This window comes from Embiotoca jacksoni, unplaced genomic scaffold, assembly GCF_022577435.1.
Source record: "Embiotoca jacksoni isolate LCO1_2020_lvr unplaced genomic scaffold, fEmbJac1.0.p SCAF_4, whole genome shotgun sequence".
In the NCBI taxonomy this organism is placed as follows: domain Eukaryota; kingdom Metazoa; phylum Chordata; class Actinopteri; family Embiotocidae; genus Embiotoca; species Embiotoca jacksoni.
In genome coordinates this window covers 24722537-24738535 of record NW_027185392.1, presented here as the reverse complement: position 1 = coordinate 24738535, position 15999 = coordinate 24722537, and the positions used below count along the sequence as shown (strand labels likewise).

The window sequence follows — 15999 nt, the reverse complement described above, 5'->3', positions numbered from 1 at the left end:
AACCTGCCTGATATTCCAGAACTTGACATTTTTTTTTGATCAAATTCTCTGAAATGTCCTTTTCCAGAATATAAATGAAGACAGAGATGAGATGTTTATACAGTATGTACCCAACACTGAGTAGACAGACACACATCTGTACACAAACTACTGGGGATGATCGATCAGCAGGATGATCGATCAGCAGGATGATCGATGATCAGTGACTCACTGGGGATGCTGCTGTGGTGGTAGGTGCAGTGGTTGTGCTGTAGGAACGGGACCAGAGTGTGAAGGAAGTCGTGTGGACTCAGCAGAACCAGTTCCTTCAGTACATCTGGAACAAGCAGAAGAACACATCACAGGACCGCAAACCTCAGCGCTTCATCAGGAAATACCAGATGAAAAACAGAGTCCAGGGATCTATTTGACTTTTCTATCATATCTATTAATGCTATTTGTGCTCAGATGGAACTCCTGTATTCTTCAGACCGCCCGAACATCCATCAGTCTGAGGTACTCTCGTTACGATGGAGTTTGTTGATACATAAATCAATATAAAGACATAAAGATGAGACATGATTCAAAGGTTTCAGCATTCCTTTTTTGGCTGAAATAATGTAAATTGCTTCTTGAGTTTCCTGTAATTAAAGTGAGGGAGGAACATGAATGGATATTGTTCATTTTGACGATTCTCACTATTTTAAATGGGAGTTTTTCTTTGGCAGTTACGACTGCTCCGCCCACATCACTAATGCTCCGCCCACATCACTAATGCTCCGCCCACATAACTAAAGCCTCCGCCCACATCACGACATAATCTGCCCACAGCATTAAATGATCCTCCCACATCATTAATGCTCCGCCCACATCACTAATGATCCGCCCACATCACTAATGCTCCACCCACATCATTAATGATCCGCCCACATCACTAATGCTCCACCCACATCACTAATGATCCGCCCACATCACTAATGATCCACCCACATCATTAATGATCCGCCCACATCACTAATGCTCCACCCACATCACTAATGCTCCACCCACATCACTAATGATCCACCCACATCACCAATGCTCCACCCACATCACTAATGATCCTCCCACATCACTAATGCTCCACCCACATCATTAATGATCCACCCACATCACTAATGCTCCTCCCACATCACTAATGATCCGCCCACATCATTAATGATCCGCCCACATCACTAATGCTCCGCCCACATCACTAATGATCCTCCCACATCACTAATGCTCCACCCACATCACTAATGATCCACCCACATCACTAATGATCCTCCCACATCACTAATGCTCCACCCACATCACTAATGCTCCACCCACATCATTAATGATCCTCCCACATCACTAATGATCCACCCACATCACTAATGATCCACCCACATCACTAATGCTCCACCCACATCATTAATGCTCCACCCACATCACTAATGCTCCACCCACATCATTAATGATCCTCCCACATCACTAATGATCCACCCACATCACTAATGCTCCACCCACATCACTAATGCTCCACCCACATCATTAATGATCCACCCACATCACTAATGATCCACCCACATCACTAATGATCCACCCACATCACTAATGCTCCACCCACATCACTAATGCTCCACCCACATCACTAATGCTCCACCCACATCACTAATGATCCTCCCACATCACTAATGCTCCACCCACATCACTAATGCTCCACCCACATCACTAATGCTCCACCCACATCACTAATGATCCACCCACATCACTAATGCTCCACCCACATCATTAATGATCCGCCCACATCACTAATGCTCCACCCACATCACTAATGCTCCACCCACATCATTAATGATCCACCCACATCACTAATGATCCTCCCACATCACTAATGCTCCACCCACATCACTAATGCTCCACCCACATCACTAATGCTCCACCCACATCACTAATGATCCACCCACATCACTAATGCTCCACCCACATCACTAATGCTCCACCCACATCACTAATGATCCACCCACATCACTAATGCTCCACCCACATCACTAATGCTCCACCCACATCACTAATGATCCACCCACATCATTAATGATCCGCCCACATTCCTAACTAGGCCATGCTGTTGGAATACGTGCAGAATGTGGTTGGACGTTGTTCTGCTGAAATAAACAAGACCTTCCCTGAAAGAGACGTTGTCTGGATGGCAGCATATGTTGCTCCAAAACCTGAATATATCATTCAGCATTAATGCTTCCTTCCAGATGTTCAAGCTACCCATGCCATGTGCACTAATGCATCCTGTACCATCACAGATGCTGAAATGCTGTAAACATGAACGGTACCCAGGCAGGCGTTGCGGAGCTCAGGAGGACTGTAGGAGTTGAGGAGGGTGAGCAGCTTGTGGGCGAAGTCGATCCTCTCCTGCCACTGGATCAGAGCCTGCTTCACATCTGGGTGAGAAAAAAGAAGAAAGAAAAACCTGCTGAACATGAGCGTGAAAACCCACATCTGGACCAGTAGTGTGATTCAGACGCTCCGAAACCCCGAAGACTCCAGATTCACCCACTTTCAGGTTAGGTGCTCCAATCAGGGTTTTTGAGGCCGATTAATGATCACTGCAGTTTTATGTATCGTGTAGTTTCATTAATCTAATAAACTATTTTCTGTACATTATGAATTAAAATTAAGAGATGATAAAGTCATTGTTTATTGTCAGGCAACATGTGTAACATATTAAATAAATAAATGCTTGATTCCTGGGAACAGCTTATTCATACCTACACATTTATCATATTAGTCTTATGTTATGTTTACACATGTATCTCCCCATGAAGTATCGTCACTAGAGATATCTCTTTATAGTTGTGTAGAATCTGGTGATATCTGAACCATGTTTGTTGGACGCTGTATGACCATAAATATCATTGTTATATTATTCAGTTACATATTTTCCCCACAACCTTTTTATTATTGCTTATAAAGAACATGAATTATTTATCTTGCTAAAAATGATGTGGATGTTTTGTGGCTTGTATGTGAGCTCATGACTTCGGGGGTAATTTCAGCCCCATGTTGAAGATGATGCAGAAGTCAGCTGTGATCTTGAAGCCAGATGAGTTGAAGAGAAGCTGATTGTGATGATGCCACGATTGTGACCTATCACACCCCTGGGTATCGGAGGCGGAGCTCCGTCTCACCTGGAGGACTCGTAGGTAGAACGTACCGACAGAAAAACACTCTGAAGACTAAATACGGAGATATCGGCCTGAATGTGCGTAGAGTTTCCTCAGTGAGAGCAGAGACAGGAGCAGAGACAGGAGACAGGAGCAGAGACAGGAGCAGAGACAGGAGCAGAGACAGGAGCAGAGACAGGAGACAGGAGCAGAGACAGGAGCAGAGACAGGAGCAGAGACAGGAGACAGGAGTAGAGACAGGAGCGGAGACATGAGCAGAGACAGGAGCAGAGACATGAGCAGAGACATGTCTCACCTTTGCGCTGCAGGTACGGCCGCGTGGCTTTGAGGACAGACAGGAAGATGGACAGCAGCTCCACCAGGTCTCCGGTCACATGACACGCCGTCGCCTCGTGGTACATCATGTGGAGAGTGTTGAAGGACTGAGGGAGAGAGGGAGGGAGGGGGAGAGAGGGGGAGAGATAGCACCTCTTATCAACTGCATCTTGGACTGCAATGCAAATGTTATTCTCCTATATATATTCATATACATATATATATTCATATATATACACATATTCATATATATTCATATACATATATATGAATATATATATATACACATATTCATATATATATATATGAATATATACACATTCATATATATGTATATGAATATATGTGTGTGTGTATATATATGAATATATATATGTATATGAATATATGTGTGTGTGTATATATACACACACTGCTCCAAAAAATAAAGGGACCACTTAAACAACTCAATGTAACTCCAATCAATCCCACTTCTGTGAAATCAAGCTGTCCAGTTTGGATCAACACTGATTGTGGATCAGTTTCACCTGCTGTTGTACAAATGGAACAAACAGGTGGAAATGAGGCAATTATCAAGACAACCCTATAAAGGAACGGTTCTGCAGGTGGTGACCACAGACCGTTTCTCTGTCCTCGTCCTTTCTGGATGATCGTTGGTCCCTTTTGCATTTTGCCAGTGTCCTCACCACTAGAGGGAGCATGAGGTGTCTCCAACCCACAGAAGTTGTTCAGGTAGTGCAGCTCATCCAGGATGGCACATCAATGTACACTGTGGCAAGAAGGTTTGCTGTGTCTGTCAGCACAGTGTCAAGAGGACGGAGGACATACCGGGAGACGGGCCGGTCCACCAGGAGACGTGTAGGGGGCCGTAGGAGGACAACAACCTGGCAGCGGGACCGCTATCTGCTCCTTTGTGCAAGGAGGAGCAGGAGGAGCGCTGCCAGAGCCCTACAAAATGACCTCCAGCAGGCCACTAATGTGCATGTTTCTGCTCAAACTGTCAGAAACAGACTCCATGAGGGCGGTACGAGGACCCGACGTCCACAAGTGGGGTCTGTGCTCACAGCCCAACACCGTGCGGGGCGACCGGACTTTACCGGAGAACACCGAGATCGGCAGCTTCTCCGTCGGCGTCCTGCGGTCTTCACGGATGAGAGCAGGTTCCCACTGAGCACATGTGACAGACGTGACGGAGTCTGGAGACGCCGTGGAGAACGTTCTGCTGCCTGCAACATCCTCCAGCGGGACCGGTTCCTGACTGCCATCAGGTCCCGGGATGAGATCCTCAGACCCGTTGAAGACCATCTGTTGGTGCAGAGGGTCCTGGGTTCTTCTGATGCAGGACAATGCTCGGCCTCGTGTGGCTGGAGTGTGTCAGCAGTTCCTGCACGATGAAGGCATCGATGCTACGGACCGGCCCGCCCGTCCCCCAGACCTGAATCCAATCCAGCACATCCGGGACATCGCGTCTCGTTCCGTCCTCCGACGCCACGTCCACCGCAGACTGTCCGGGAGTGGACCGATGCTTTGATCCAGGTCTGGGAGGAGATCCCTCAGGAGAACATCCGTGGTCTCATCAGGAGCATGCCCAGGCGTTGTAGGGAGTGATACAGGCACGTGGAGGACACACACACTACTGAGACTCATTTGGACTTGTCTTCAGGAATCTCCACAGAAGTTGGATCAGCCTGTGATCTGATTTTTCTTTTATTTGGAGTATGATTCTGAATCCAGACCTCCATGGATAATGATTCTGATTTCCATTGATCATTCTGATGTTATTTTGTTCTCAACACATTCCACTATGTAATGAATCAAGATTTGAACTGGAAGATTTCATTCATTGAGATCTAGGATGTGATGTTTAAGTGTTCCCTTTATTTTTTGGAGCAGTGTACATGAATCCTATACAGGCTGTAAACATGTGGTAAAGTTTCATTCCCAGCATGGCTGCTGACAGAAGGAGGTAAAGACTGTTCCATGATGGCGACATGCAAACTGAAAGGAATGAACATGTTCCTGTGGAGGTCAAAGGTCAGAGGGGATCCTGGTCATACCTCCGTCATGAGGATGAGTCCTCGGTTGAAGACCACCAGAAGTCGGTCTTCGTCGTTCTCCAGCAAAACCCTGAAGGCACTGGGGGAACATGCAACACACAGTATTCAGAAAATAGAATATAATAATACAGAATATAAAGATTCAGCAAATAGTAAAGCTTTCAATTATAACACGAGAATTGTGTTGTTTATTTTTATGTGTGTGTGTGTAGATGTGTGTGTGTCCTGACCTGATGAGTGTGGTCCAGCAGGACCGTCCATCCAGACATCGTAGGTAGCAGCTGATGGTGGTTTTCTTGAACTGTTTCACATCCTCCACTTCTTCTTCTCTCATGTCGGCTCGCTGCGCTACAAACAGCTGCATGAGGTTGAACAGCTCCTCCACGGCCTGCAGGGGGCAGCACACAAACACCAAAGGTACACTCATCATCTTTACATTATGAACACAGGTTTTCTTTCCCGACCACGCCAACATCATTTGTTTGTCATTTTGATTCTTTGTCTTGTTGGTCTCGTCAGGATTTCAGTTTTTTTGTGATTGTTGGGATCAGAAATGTTTGATTTTGTGGTGAAGCTTCTCAAAAATGTCGATGGAATTTGTGGAGTTTTAAGAGTTTTTTTGTGTAAAATTGCAAAAAAAAAAGATTTTCTTTTAAGCACCTCCTGATAAAGTAATACATGTGTAATCACTTCCTGATAAAGTAATACATGTGTAATCACTTCCTGTGATAATAATCATGTTGCATGTGTGTTTTTGTTTTCTGTCATTTCCTCTGTTGTGTAACTGCCCTGAAAACAGTACAGGACATCTGAACCAGAAACAAACAAACGTAGAAACCACAGAAGATGTTCTTGCCGACGGAGCTCTCACCCCGGGATACTGGCTGGCGTGCGGCGTCAGGTTCTTGAAGGCCCACTGGATGTTCTGGTGCGACGCCAGCTGGCGGGTGAAGGCGGGCGACTGCTCGCAGCACATGCGCAGGATGCCGTAGTAGGCCGGCAGCATGCCGCGGTTGAACAGCACCACCTCCTGGTCGTCGTGGTCGGCCAGGATGTAGTTGAACGCGATGTTCTTGGTCACCACCGGGTTCTGCACCACCAGCCGAACGTTCTCCGGACAGTCCACGCACACGTTGTACCAGAAGGACAGCAGCGCCTGCTTGTTGTGGTTGGTCGCGATGGCCGGTTCAGACAGTTTGGGCTGAAAACACAGAGTTACTTTCACTGGTGATGAATCTGTCCTGTTTATTAACTCTTCGGGTTTTGGTTTGTAACAGAGGATTCAGGAAACTGCAGAACGCATATTTAAGTGATGTTGAGATTTCTTGTTCCTTCAGAGCTCCTCGAGGTGCAACGACAGAAAGAGAGCTGCTGTGGTTTGATGCGTTCAGCAGCTTCATCGCTGCTGCTGGAAAAACTTCACGGAGCCGCACGGAAAAGAGATTTATGGCCCGAGGCAGGACAGGTCTACTGTTAGAATATAAAAATGAAAAATAACAAATACTCAAAGTAAAATGTATAATAATAATAATAAATATGATCAGAGTCCACGCAAATGTCCATCAGCAGAAGAGGAAGCGCAGTAGAGTGAACCGAGACAAGACACTGAACCCTAAAATTGCTCCTGATGGTGAACCATCGGTGTTGTAAGTCGCTTCAGATAAAAGCGTCAGCTAAATGAAACGTAATGTAATAATGTAATAATAATAATAATAATAATAATAATAATAATAATAATATATATATATAATGTAACCGGAGGAACACAGCGACCAGCCGACCTCAGAGGATTCAAACCGTCAACCTTCGCCTTTCTACACCGTGGAGACCATACCTTTTTCTTGTTCACACTTAAATTAAGTTTTTTTTAAAAGTCTAAATACTGGTGATAAAATCCTGAAAATATTTCCATATTCTGATGATTCTGGTGTGTCGCTAAATATTTTGTTGGAATGTGATCAAACGTGAGGAGAAATAGGAAATGTTGTATGTACAGTTCAAATTACAGAAGATATTGAATGTCCAGTATTCAATGAACGTCTGTTAATTTGGCTGGTTTGAATGAAGATATATGAAGATATAGATGTCAGTTGATTTTGCACGTTTTGAAACATATAGTTCTGGACGTCTGACAGGTCGCAGTGAGCCGATGCCACAGCTCAGGATGTTCTGAAATAACTTCAGCTTCCTCGGATGTACGGGAGATTTATTTTGACTTCTGTAAAGTGTCAAACGTGAAATGTAGATTTGTTGTAATGAGCCACGCCCACTTTAATCTTAAACTCTGCATTTTATGTGTCGACTGAGTTATAATCCTTGAAACAGTTACGTGAGAGTTGTGATCACAACATATGAACTTTTCAAATTACGCTTTGGACTCTTCCCAAACACGCTCTGAACATATCGACCGACATTTATGATGATTATGAACAAATATTTAAAGATTTGCGGCCAATGTCCTGCTAAGCCCCGCCCCCTTGAAAATGCTATTATTCAATATTTTTAAAACCAAATAAGATAACAACATTTACACAACTTTTAACCAGCTTTCTCCAGTGATGATCTACGGTCGGGGAGGAAATGTCAACATGAAAATGGTGGAAAATCAATCACGGTGGTTGAAGAGTTTTTTTTCTGGAGCACATGGAGCTGATGCTGGAAGCAGCAGAGAGCTGAGAGCAATAAGACCGTGTAGGGACGTGACAGTGTGCCTCCGTACCTGGAAGAGGTTCCAGAGGTCCATGAAGTATCCGGAGAACATGAGCTTCTCCGTCTTGGAGATGAGGCAGTAGGTCATGAAGCTGAAATACTGCACCAGCTTGGTGGTGCCGTGAACGCTGGCATCCACGTACAGCTTGGCGCGTCCCAGCAGCCCCAGCAGCAGGTTGTACACCTGGTGGAGGACTACGGTGGTGTCGGGCGACAGCGGCAGCTCGCGGGTCGGCAGGTGGAGGGAGCGCGTGGAGCGAAACATCTGGCGGAAGGAGTTGCTGGGGATGAGGGAGACCAGAAGGTACGCTGCCGCTGGAGGAGGAGACGCAAAACCACCGCACATCAGAAACCAGCTCAGATCGGCTGATGCATCTTATTCATTCTCCTTTAATCCGTCTCATCATATTCATACTTTCAAAGTAACAAATAAAGCAGATGTCAGATCAGATTAAGACTCAGGTTCATCTTTTAGTCCGTCCGCTTTCTTCTGTTGATCCTGACAATAAATGGTAAATGTATTCTGCCTGAAAAATCATCACAAATTTGGACTTTTAAGCCAAAACAAAGTGTTTGTTATGGACCTGAGGTTGGGTTATGTTGACGTCATCGCAGCGATAAGCGTTATAAATGTGTTTAAAAACAAGGCTGATGTTCTTACATGTGCGGACTCGGGGGTAGTTGTGTGCCAGCAGGAAGCGCTCCACCCAGTTCTCCATGTTCTGCAGCACCCAGCTGTGGGCCAGTTTGTTCCTGGGAGTCTGGACCGCCAGCCAGTCCAGACACTGGGACGGATTGTACTCGATCACCTGACGCAAAGCACAGCAGGTTTTAAACATCAGATAATCCTCATTTCATATTTTACATTGTTAATTTGCTGCGTGATTTTATTTCTTCAGGCGGAGTTATTGCTTGTTAAGGTGCCTCCTAACATCCTGAACCTCTAGCGAGACGCTTCTCCTCATCACATGGGCTCATGCAGGCTTTCTGGTGACTTCTTAATCTAAGGCCTCTTTCACAATAAAAATGGACAAAGTATGAAAGTATAACTTACAAATCATTATTCTTTTTGGGATGTAAAATGTAAATAAAAACAATGTGATGATTTGCAAATCATGTAAACCATACTTGATGGAAAATAGAACAAACAACAAATCAAATGTTGAAACTGAGAAATTGTATTGTTTCATTCAAAATATCTTCTCATTGTGAATCTGATGTCAGCAACACGTCTCTATAAAGTTGTTCCAGGATCATGTTCACCACTGAGCTGCATCAACTTGCAAAAGAAAAAAGGTTTCTGGAGTTTTGAAAGTGAAATGTGGTCCCATTCTTGCCTGATGCTTGTGGTATTTTTAATTTCATGATGCTCCAAATATTGACCCTTTCCCAACTTTTTTGAGACGTGCTGCTTCCATCCATGTTATGGATACAGCAGGGGTGTCAAACTCATTTTAGTTAAGGGGCCACATACGGCCCACTTTGATCTCAAGTGGGCCAGACCAGTCAAATCATAGCATAATAACGCAGACATAACGACAATATTTCTCTCTGTTTAAATCATTGGTGAAGGTTTTTGGATGATAAACCCTGTTTTAAGGTCTTTCTACAATAAACTAGAAACATAAAGAGCAAAAACTCAGAATCAGCCCACTGTTTCTCTGCCCCGGCTCTCCTCTGCAGATTCCCTCGCAGCGAGCTGCTGCCTCCGGAGCAGACGTCGCATTTACGCTGTTTTTGAAGCAATTACTGGATCGATTAAAAAAAATACATGTTTGTACTCATGAACCTCCTTATTCTCATAGAAATGCAATTTATGTCTTTCTGTAATTTTCACACTTAGCAAAGTCATCTGGCGGGCCGAGCCGGATCCGGCCCGTGGGCCGTATGTTTGACACCCCTGGGATAGAGCATATATTTGTGTCAAAACAACACAATTTCTCCGTTTCAACATTTGATATGTTGTCTTTGATCTATTTTCAATTAAATATGAGTTTATTTGATATATAAATCATCGCATTGTTTATATTTACATTTTACACCAGATTTCTTTCCAGTGAAACATTATTGAGTTTAGAGTGACATTTCTGTTGTAAATATTGTAGATTAACATAAACATTTTGTTATATTAAAAACAAATCTATTAAGATTATGGATAATATAAGTAAGGGGTAAAAGCATCCCTCTGCCAGTTTACATCCATGTTTGTCCAGACTTGTGTGATATATGTAGAAAAGGTTTTATAGGAACTGGGCCCATGAAGCCAATTCTAAACAGATAAGGTCTTCAAAATGGATGGTGCTGCAAAGAAGCTATAGTTTCTAAAATGAGACAGCTCAGAAGATCTACACGCTCACCACACTTTCAAGATGACCAAAGATAAATGTCAGTATTGGACTTAAAGTAAAACCTGGTCACAACCTCCATCTTTTCCTGAGTCACGGCACAAAAATGGGACAGAAGGTGACAGTGATCTTGAACTTTTGATTGCCAAACTATAATTAGTTCATCTTTCAGTCAAAGTTAATGTTTGTGCCAAGTTTGAAGAAATTCCCTCAAGACGTTCTTCAGATATTAAGGTCACAGGAACTGGACAGATGTTTTCTGATCCCGACATCGAGTCAGTTCATCCTGGAGTTAAACTCAACATTTGTGAAAAATGTAATGACGGACTTTCAAGACGTTCCTGAGATATCACGTTCTCCAGTCTGGGAAAATGTGAGGTCACTGTAACCTTGAACTTTGACCCCCAAAATCTGACCAGTGCCTCTTTGCGACAAAGTAAACATTTGTGCCAAATCTAAAGAAAAACTGTCAAGCTGTTCGTGAGATATCGTGTTTATGATAATAGAGCGGCCAGACGGACGGACAACCCAAAGAAGGCATAAAAATCAAGTTTCATCCAAAACTGTCCAAAAACATTCGGCTGAATGACTAGAATAGAAATGGGAAGAAAATTGCACTATAAATCCTTTCACTATAATCCTTGTTTTACCAGTGTTTTGTGGTTAGGATATTTATGGCACACATTTAAAAAAATAAATAATCATTTTTAAAATAAATATTGGCATGATAACGAGTTCAAAATTAGGTGGACATTTTCTGCCACTGTGATTAATCCTGGATTTCTCAGCTGGATTTACCTCCCAGATCCTCTGCAGGATGTAGGAGGCGAAGGAGGGCATCCCGGGAGGTCCGCCCGCAAACTCCATCAACATGGTCAGCAGCTTGAAAAAAGGATTAGCAGCCTGATGGAAAGAGGAAAAAACAGAACAAATAGTTTATGTCAAATTACTTTTTATACCTTTACACTTAAATAGACATAAATGATCTTTAACAGCGGCATAATATTTATTACTCTAGAGCAGGGGTTTCCAACAAGTAACTCACGAGCTACTGATAGTAATAACAATAAAAATAAACAAATAAAGTTGTATAATTACAGGTTGAGTATGTGTGTGTTAAGTATCAATGTATTTACATAAAAGAAGTTTATTGATCTGGTTGAGTGGAGCTCAGCTATGAGAATAAATGTGACCGTGTCCAAGAGCTACACGAGTCGACTCTTTCATTTGGTCAAAGTAGCTCTCTGAGGATTTCATCAGTTCCTAACTAGAGCAGCGGCCTCCAGCTTTTATTTTTCCTCTAACGTAAGATGAATACTGGGAAACCAAAAGCAGAAGGAACAGTAGCAGGAGAGCTGTTGAGTATTTAGTGTATCAGACGGCTGATTTGAGTAGTTTTATCTCTGTAATCTTACCTCAGGCGTCAGCTTTGCGATGGAAGTGAAGAGCATCGACACAATCTGCAGAGAGAACCCCCCCATCAGGAGATTAATCAGCAATATTAGAAAATAGTTTGGACCTACTGCTGCTAATGCACATTAACAACCAGCCACTCAAAACTCTAAACCCATTCTGGTTCCCAAAGACGTACGTGTTCGGCCAGCCGGTTGTTATAGCGACAGAGGCTGAAGATGAGGTTGCAGGTCTGCCTGATGTTGATTCCATCTCTGATGTGCTGGAAGAGGAAGGGGAAGCCCTTTCCACCGGTCAACGCTGCCATGTCACTCTGGGACAGAGTCAGATGTCTGCTCAAAGAAGAACACAGAAACACAACCAGTTGTTTGAATGCTCGAGTAGATTTCAGTCCACATGGATGAGATCATCCTTCTTCCATCATATCTGTGACCTTTCAGAGCGAGACTGCTCCACCAGCAGAGCGATGAGGGCAATCATCTTCTCCAGAGCTGCAGGACGATACTTCTCCTCTGCCAGAGACAAGATGTCCTCCTCCTCGTCCTCCTCCTCTCCTTCCTCCTCGGACAGCACCTCCACCTGAGGCTGGGGGAGCATATTCATCACTCTTTTTCCTTCTTACAGGTTTTAGCCCATGTTATCGATCAGGTATCATTCATCTACGAGAGCGCTACAGTCGCTCTCCTCTACAGCGTTTCCAGGGGGAGCGAGCTGTGGGTCAAAGTCAAACCCACCAATAGGAGCTCTTGTTTCCTCCCTGAGGGAAGGCCACACCCATTATGTCCAACTCAACTTGCAACCAAACATTTTTGATTCGCAAAACAAAAGTTTTCGATTCACAAACGGAGGTCTGATTTGCAACCGAAACTTTGTGACACAAGCAAAAGTCTCAAGTCTGTGACCAAAAACCAACAAAACTGGAAACTGAATTTTTTTGCAATCAAGATAGTTTTATTCTCAGTTCATATATTTTTACTTAGACTTGATTTTTGATTGCAGTGCAAGAAATGTACTTTCAAATCAGTGTTTTAGGCTTGAATAAAAAAAGACAAACTACCATTTCAGCAAGGACATTTTTTATCTTCAACTCAGCTGCTTTAATTCAGATTGAATTAAATGATAGGTTTGAGAATCTTAATATAAAAACAACATTTCCTTTCTTTGTATGTCATTACGTTTTTCCTGATGAAAGGGAGTTTTTCATTCCAACTGTCACCGATTGCTTCCTCAAGAGGGAATTATTGGGTCTCTAAAATATTGTAAGTGCTCGACCTCCCGATGTGAAGTGCCCTGAGATGATAACCTAACATTTAGCACTACATACTTCAATTTAACAACAACAGAAAAGTTCAAAGCTGTGACCAGTATGTAAACTTACATTTTCAGGGCCTTTGGTTCCCATGTAGAAATGCACCATGATGGAGATAGCTTGTAGTGACAACAAGAACTGACTCTGTGGACGCAAAAAAAAGAAAAGAAAAAGAAGTTAACTTCACCAACAACTGCTTTAAAAAGAATAAATAACCAAACATAAGAATTTCAAACAAAAAGATACGATCTGAAAAACAGAATAACTGGCATTGAAACACGTGCATTGTAGTTAGTATTGGTATTGAAAAACATAAATTACAATCTTACAATCTCATTCTCTTATTTTTATATTTTTTATTTGAAGATGTGATTATCAACATCAATCTTCAGACTTTTTCTTCATGTTTGTCTCTTTTCAGTGACAGTTTTTCTTCTTCGGTTTAGATAACATTTAGCCAGCCAGCTAACGTGACCTCCATCAGTACATGGAACCGATCTGGGCTAAAATCAACTTGTAATGGACGTAATGCTGATGTACGTCTGTTAGCCTGCTGACATGTATTAGCCAGCTAGCATATATCTACAAAATTAGTGCTTGTTCCAGCCGTCGATAAAAATGTTCCAGCAGACTTCTGCCAACCAGCATAACACCTGTTAAACATTATCTCTAACCCAGCTCGGTTCTACGTGAAAAAGGAAACAGACCTAGTTGCAGGCGAACTGGTGGAAGCCACCAGCAAGATACGTGGGCGTGACCATAACAGTCTTCTTCTGACCAGACAGCTTGTTCAGGAAGAGTCATGCTCTTCATTAATATGCAAATCCTGTGTAAGTCCTGCACTCCGAGACCCTCCTCTCAAGCACCTCCTCTCAAGCTCCTCCTCTCCACACCAAAAAAGTGAGAAAGTTCAAACAGAATAACTAAAGTTTTGCATTGAAAAAACTCTGAGCAACCGGTCTCAGAAAACGGTCTGAAAAAAGACAAACGTGAAGAAACAAATCTGAAGATTGACATTAAAAAGCACAAAATAAGATAATGAGATGAATTATAATTCTTTAATGACTGTTCACGAAGTTCAACTGCTGTTCACATGGAACCCTTCTCCACTTCGGCCATCAAAGTTCTCGTTTGAATATTTGCTACTACCACCAAGATCTACAACCAACATTTTAACAGAAGAAACCTCCAACAGAAGGAAAAACTCTCTTTTAACATGAAGAAACCTCCAACAGAAGGAAAAACTCTCTTTTAACAAGAAGAAACCTCCAACAGAAGGAAAAACACTCTTTTAACAAGAAGAAACCTCCAACAGAAGGAAAAACACTCTCTTAATAGGAAGAAACCTCCAACAGAAGGAAAAACTCTCTTTTAACATGAAGAAACCTCCAACAGAAGGAAAAACTCTCTTTTAACAAGAAACCTCCAACAGAAGGAAAAACTCTCTTTTAACATGAAGAAACCTCCAACAGAAGGAAAAACTCTCTTTTAACAGGAAGAAACCTCCAACAGAAGGAAAAACTCTCTTTTAACAGGAAGAAACCTCCAACAGAAGGAAAAACTCTCTTTTAACAAGAAACCTCCAACAGAAGGAAAAACTCTCTTTTAACAAGAAACCTCCAACAGAAGGAAAAACACTCTTTTAACAAGAAACCTCCAACAGAAGGAAAAACTCTCTTTTAACAAGAAACCTCCAACAGAAGGAAAAACTCTCTTTTAACATGAAGAAACCTCCAACAGAAGGAAAAACTCTCTTTTAACAGAAGAAACCTCCAACAGAAGGAAAAACTCTCTTTTAACAGAAGAAACCTCCAACAGAAGGAAAAACTCTCTTTTAACATGAAGAAACCTCCAACAGAAGGAAAAACTCTCTTTTAACATGAAGAAACCTCCAACAGAAGGAAAAACTCTCTTTTAACATGAAGAAACCTCCAACAGAAGGAAAAACTCTCTTTTAACATGAAGAAACCTCCAACAGAAGGAAAAACTCTCTTTTAACAGAAGAAACCTCCAACAGAAAGAAAAACTCTCTTTTAACAAGAAGAAACCTCCAACAGAAAGAAAAACTCTCTTTTAACATGAAGAAACCTCCAACAGAAGGAAAAACTCTCTTTTAACATGAAGAAACCTCCAACAGAAGGAAAAACTCTCTTTTAACATGAAGAAACCTCCAACAGAAAGAAAAACTCTCTTTTAACAGAAGAAACCACCAACAGAAAGAAAAACTCTCTTTTAACAGAAGAAACCACGAGAGCACTGTCAGGTGGCCCCGTGCTCCAACCAAAAAGAATAAGATAGTGATCTAAGGCCGGGGATCAATTAGCCAAGAACAAAAAAGGAAACAAAACAGAAAGAACAATATCCTTACTACAAATTGTTTTAACTACATTCATTTAGTTTAACTACAAAACACCATTAGGCTGCGAGCAAGTCACACAGATCATCAAATGTGAAGAACTGTTAAATTAAACATGCTTATGTGAACGCTTACGTGTCTAAAAACACGAATATAACTTTACTTTTACTTGACGAATCCAACATTCATCATAACCAAGCAGAACGACAGCATTCAGCTTCAGTATGTCACCGAAGGTTTTTGTGTGCAGGTACGACGTCCGAAACATCTGGACTCTGTCGACTGTCTGCGAGGAAGATCACAGACTTGTGGA

At 42.5% G+C, this 15999-nt stretch overlaps 1 protein-coding gene across 2 annotated transcripts in view; it reads right to left on the bottom strand.

Annotated features, from left to right (window-relative positions):
• Window positions 1–15999, bottom strand: part of usp34 (ubiquitin specific peptidase 34) — an 89219-nt gene that overhangs the window by 5406 nt on the left and 67814 nt on the right. For both annotated transcript variants that reach the window (XM_069166841.1, XM_069166842.1), the window contains exons 59-71: window positions 13400–13474; window positions 12455–12606; window positions 12200–12353; window positions 12024–12068; window positions 11407–11511; window positions 8925–9072; window positions 8274–8578; window positions 6426–6755; window positions 5785–5942; window positions 5555–5633; window positions 3478–3604; window positions 2331–2438; window positions 212–316 (exon numbers count right to left, since the gene is read on the bottom strand). In XM_069166841.1, the coding sequence (XP_069022942.1) occupies window positions 212–316; window positions 2331–2438; window positions 3478–3604; window positions 5555–5633; window positions 5785–5942; window positions 6426–6755; window positions 8274–8578; window positions 8925–9072; window positions 11407–11511; window positions 12024–12068; window positions 12200–12353; window positions 12455–12606; window positions 13400–13474 (1891 nt within the window). The remainder of the gene's footprint in view (window positions 1–211; window positions 317–2330; window positions 2439–3477; window positions 3605–5554; window positions 5634–5784; window positions 5943–6425; window positions 6756–8273; window positions 8579–8924; window positions 9073–11406; window positions 11512–12023; window positions 12069–12199; window positions 12354–12454; window positions 12607–13399; window positions 13475–15999) is intronic.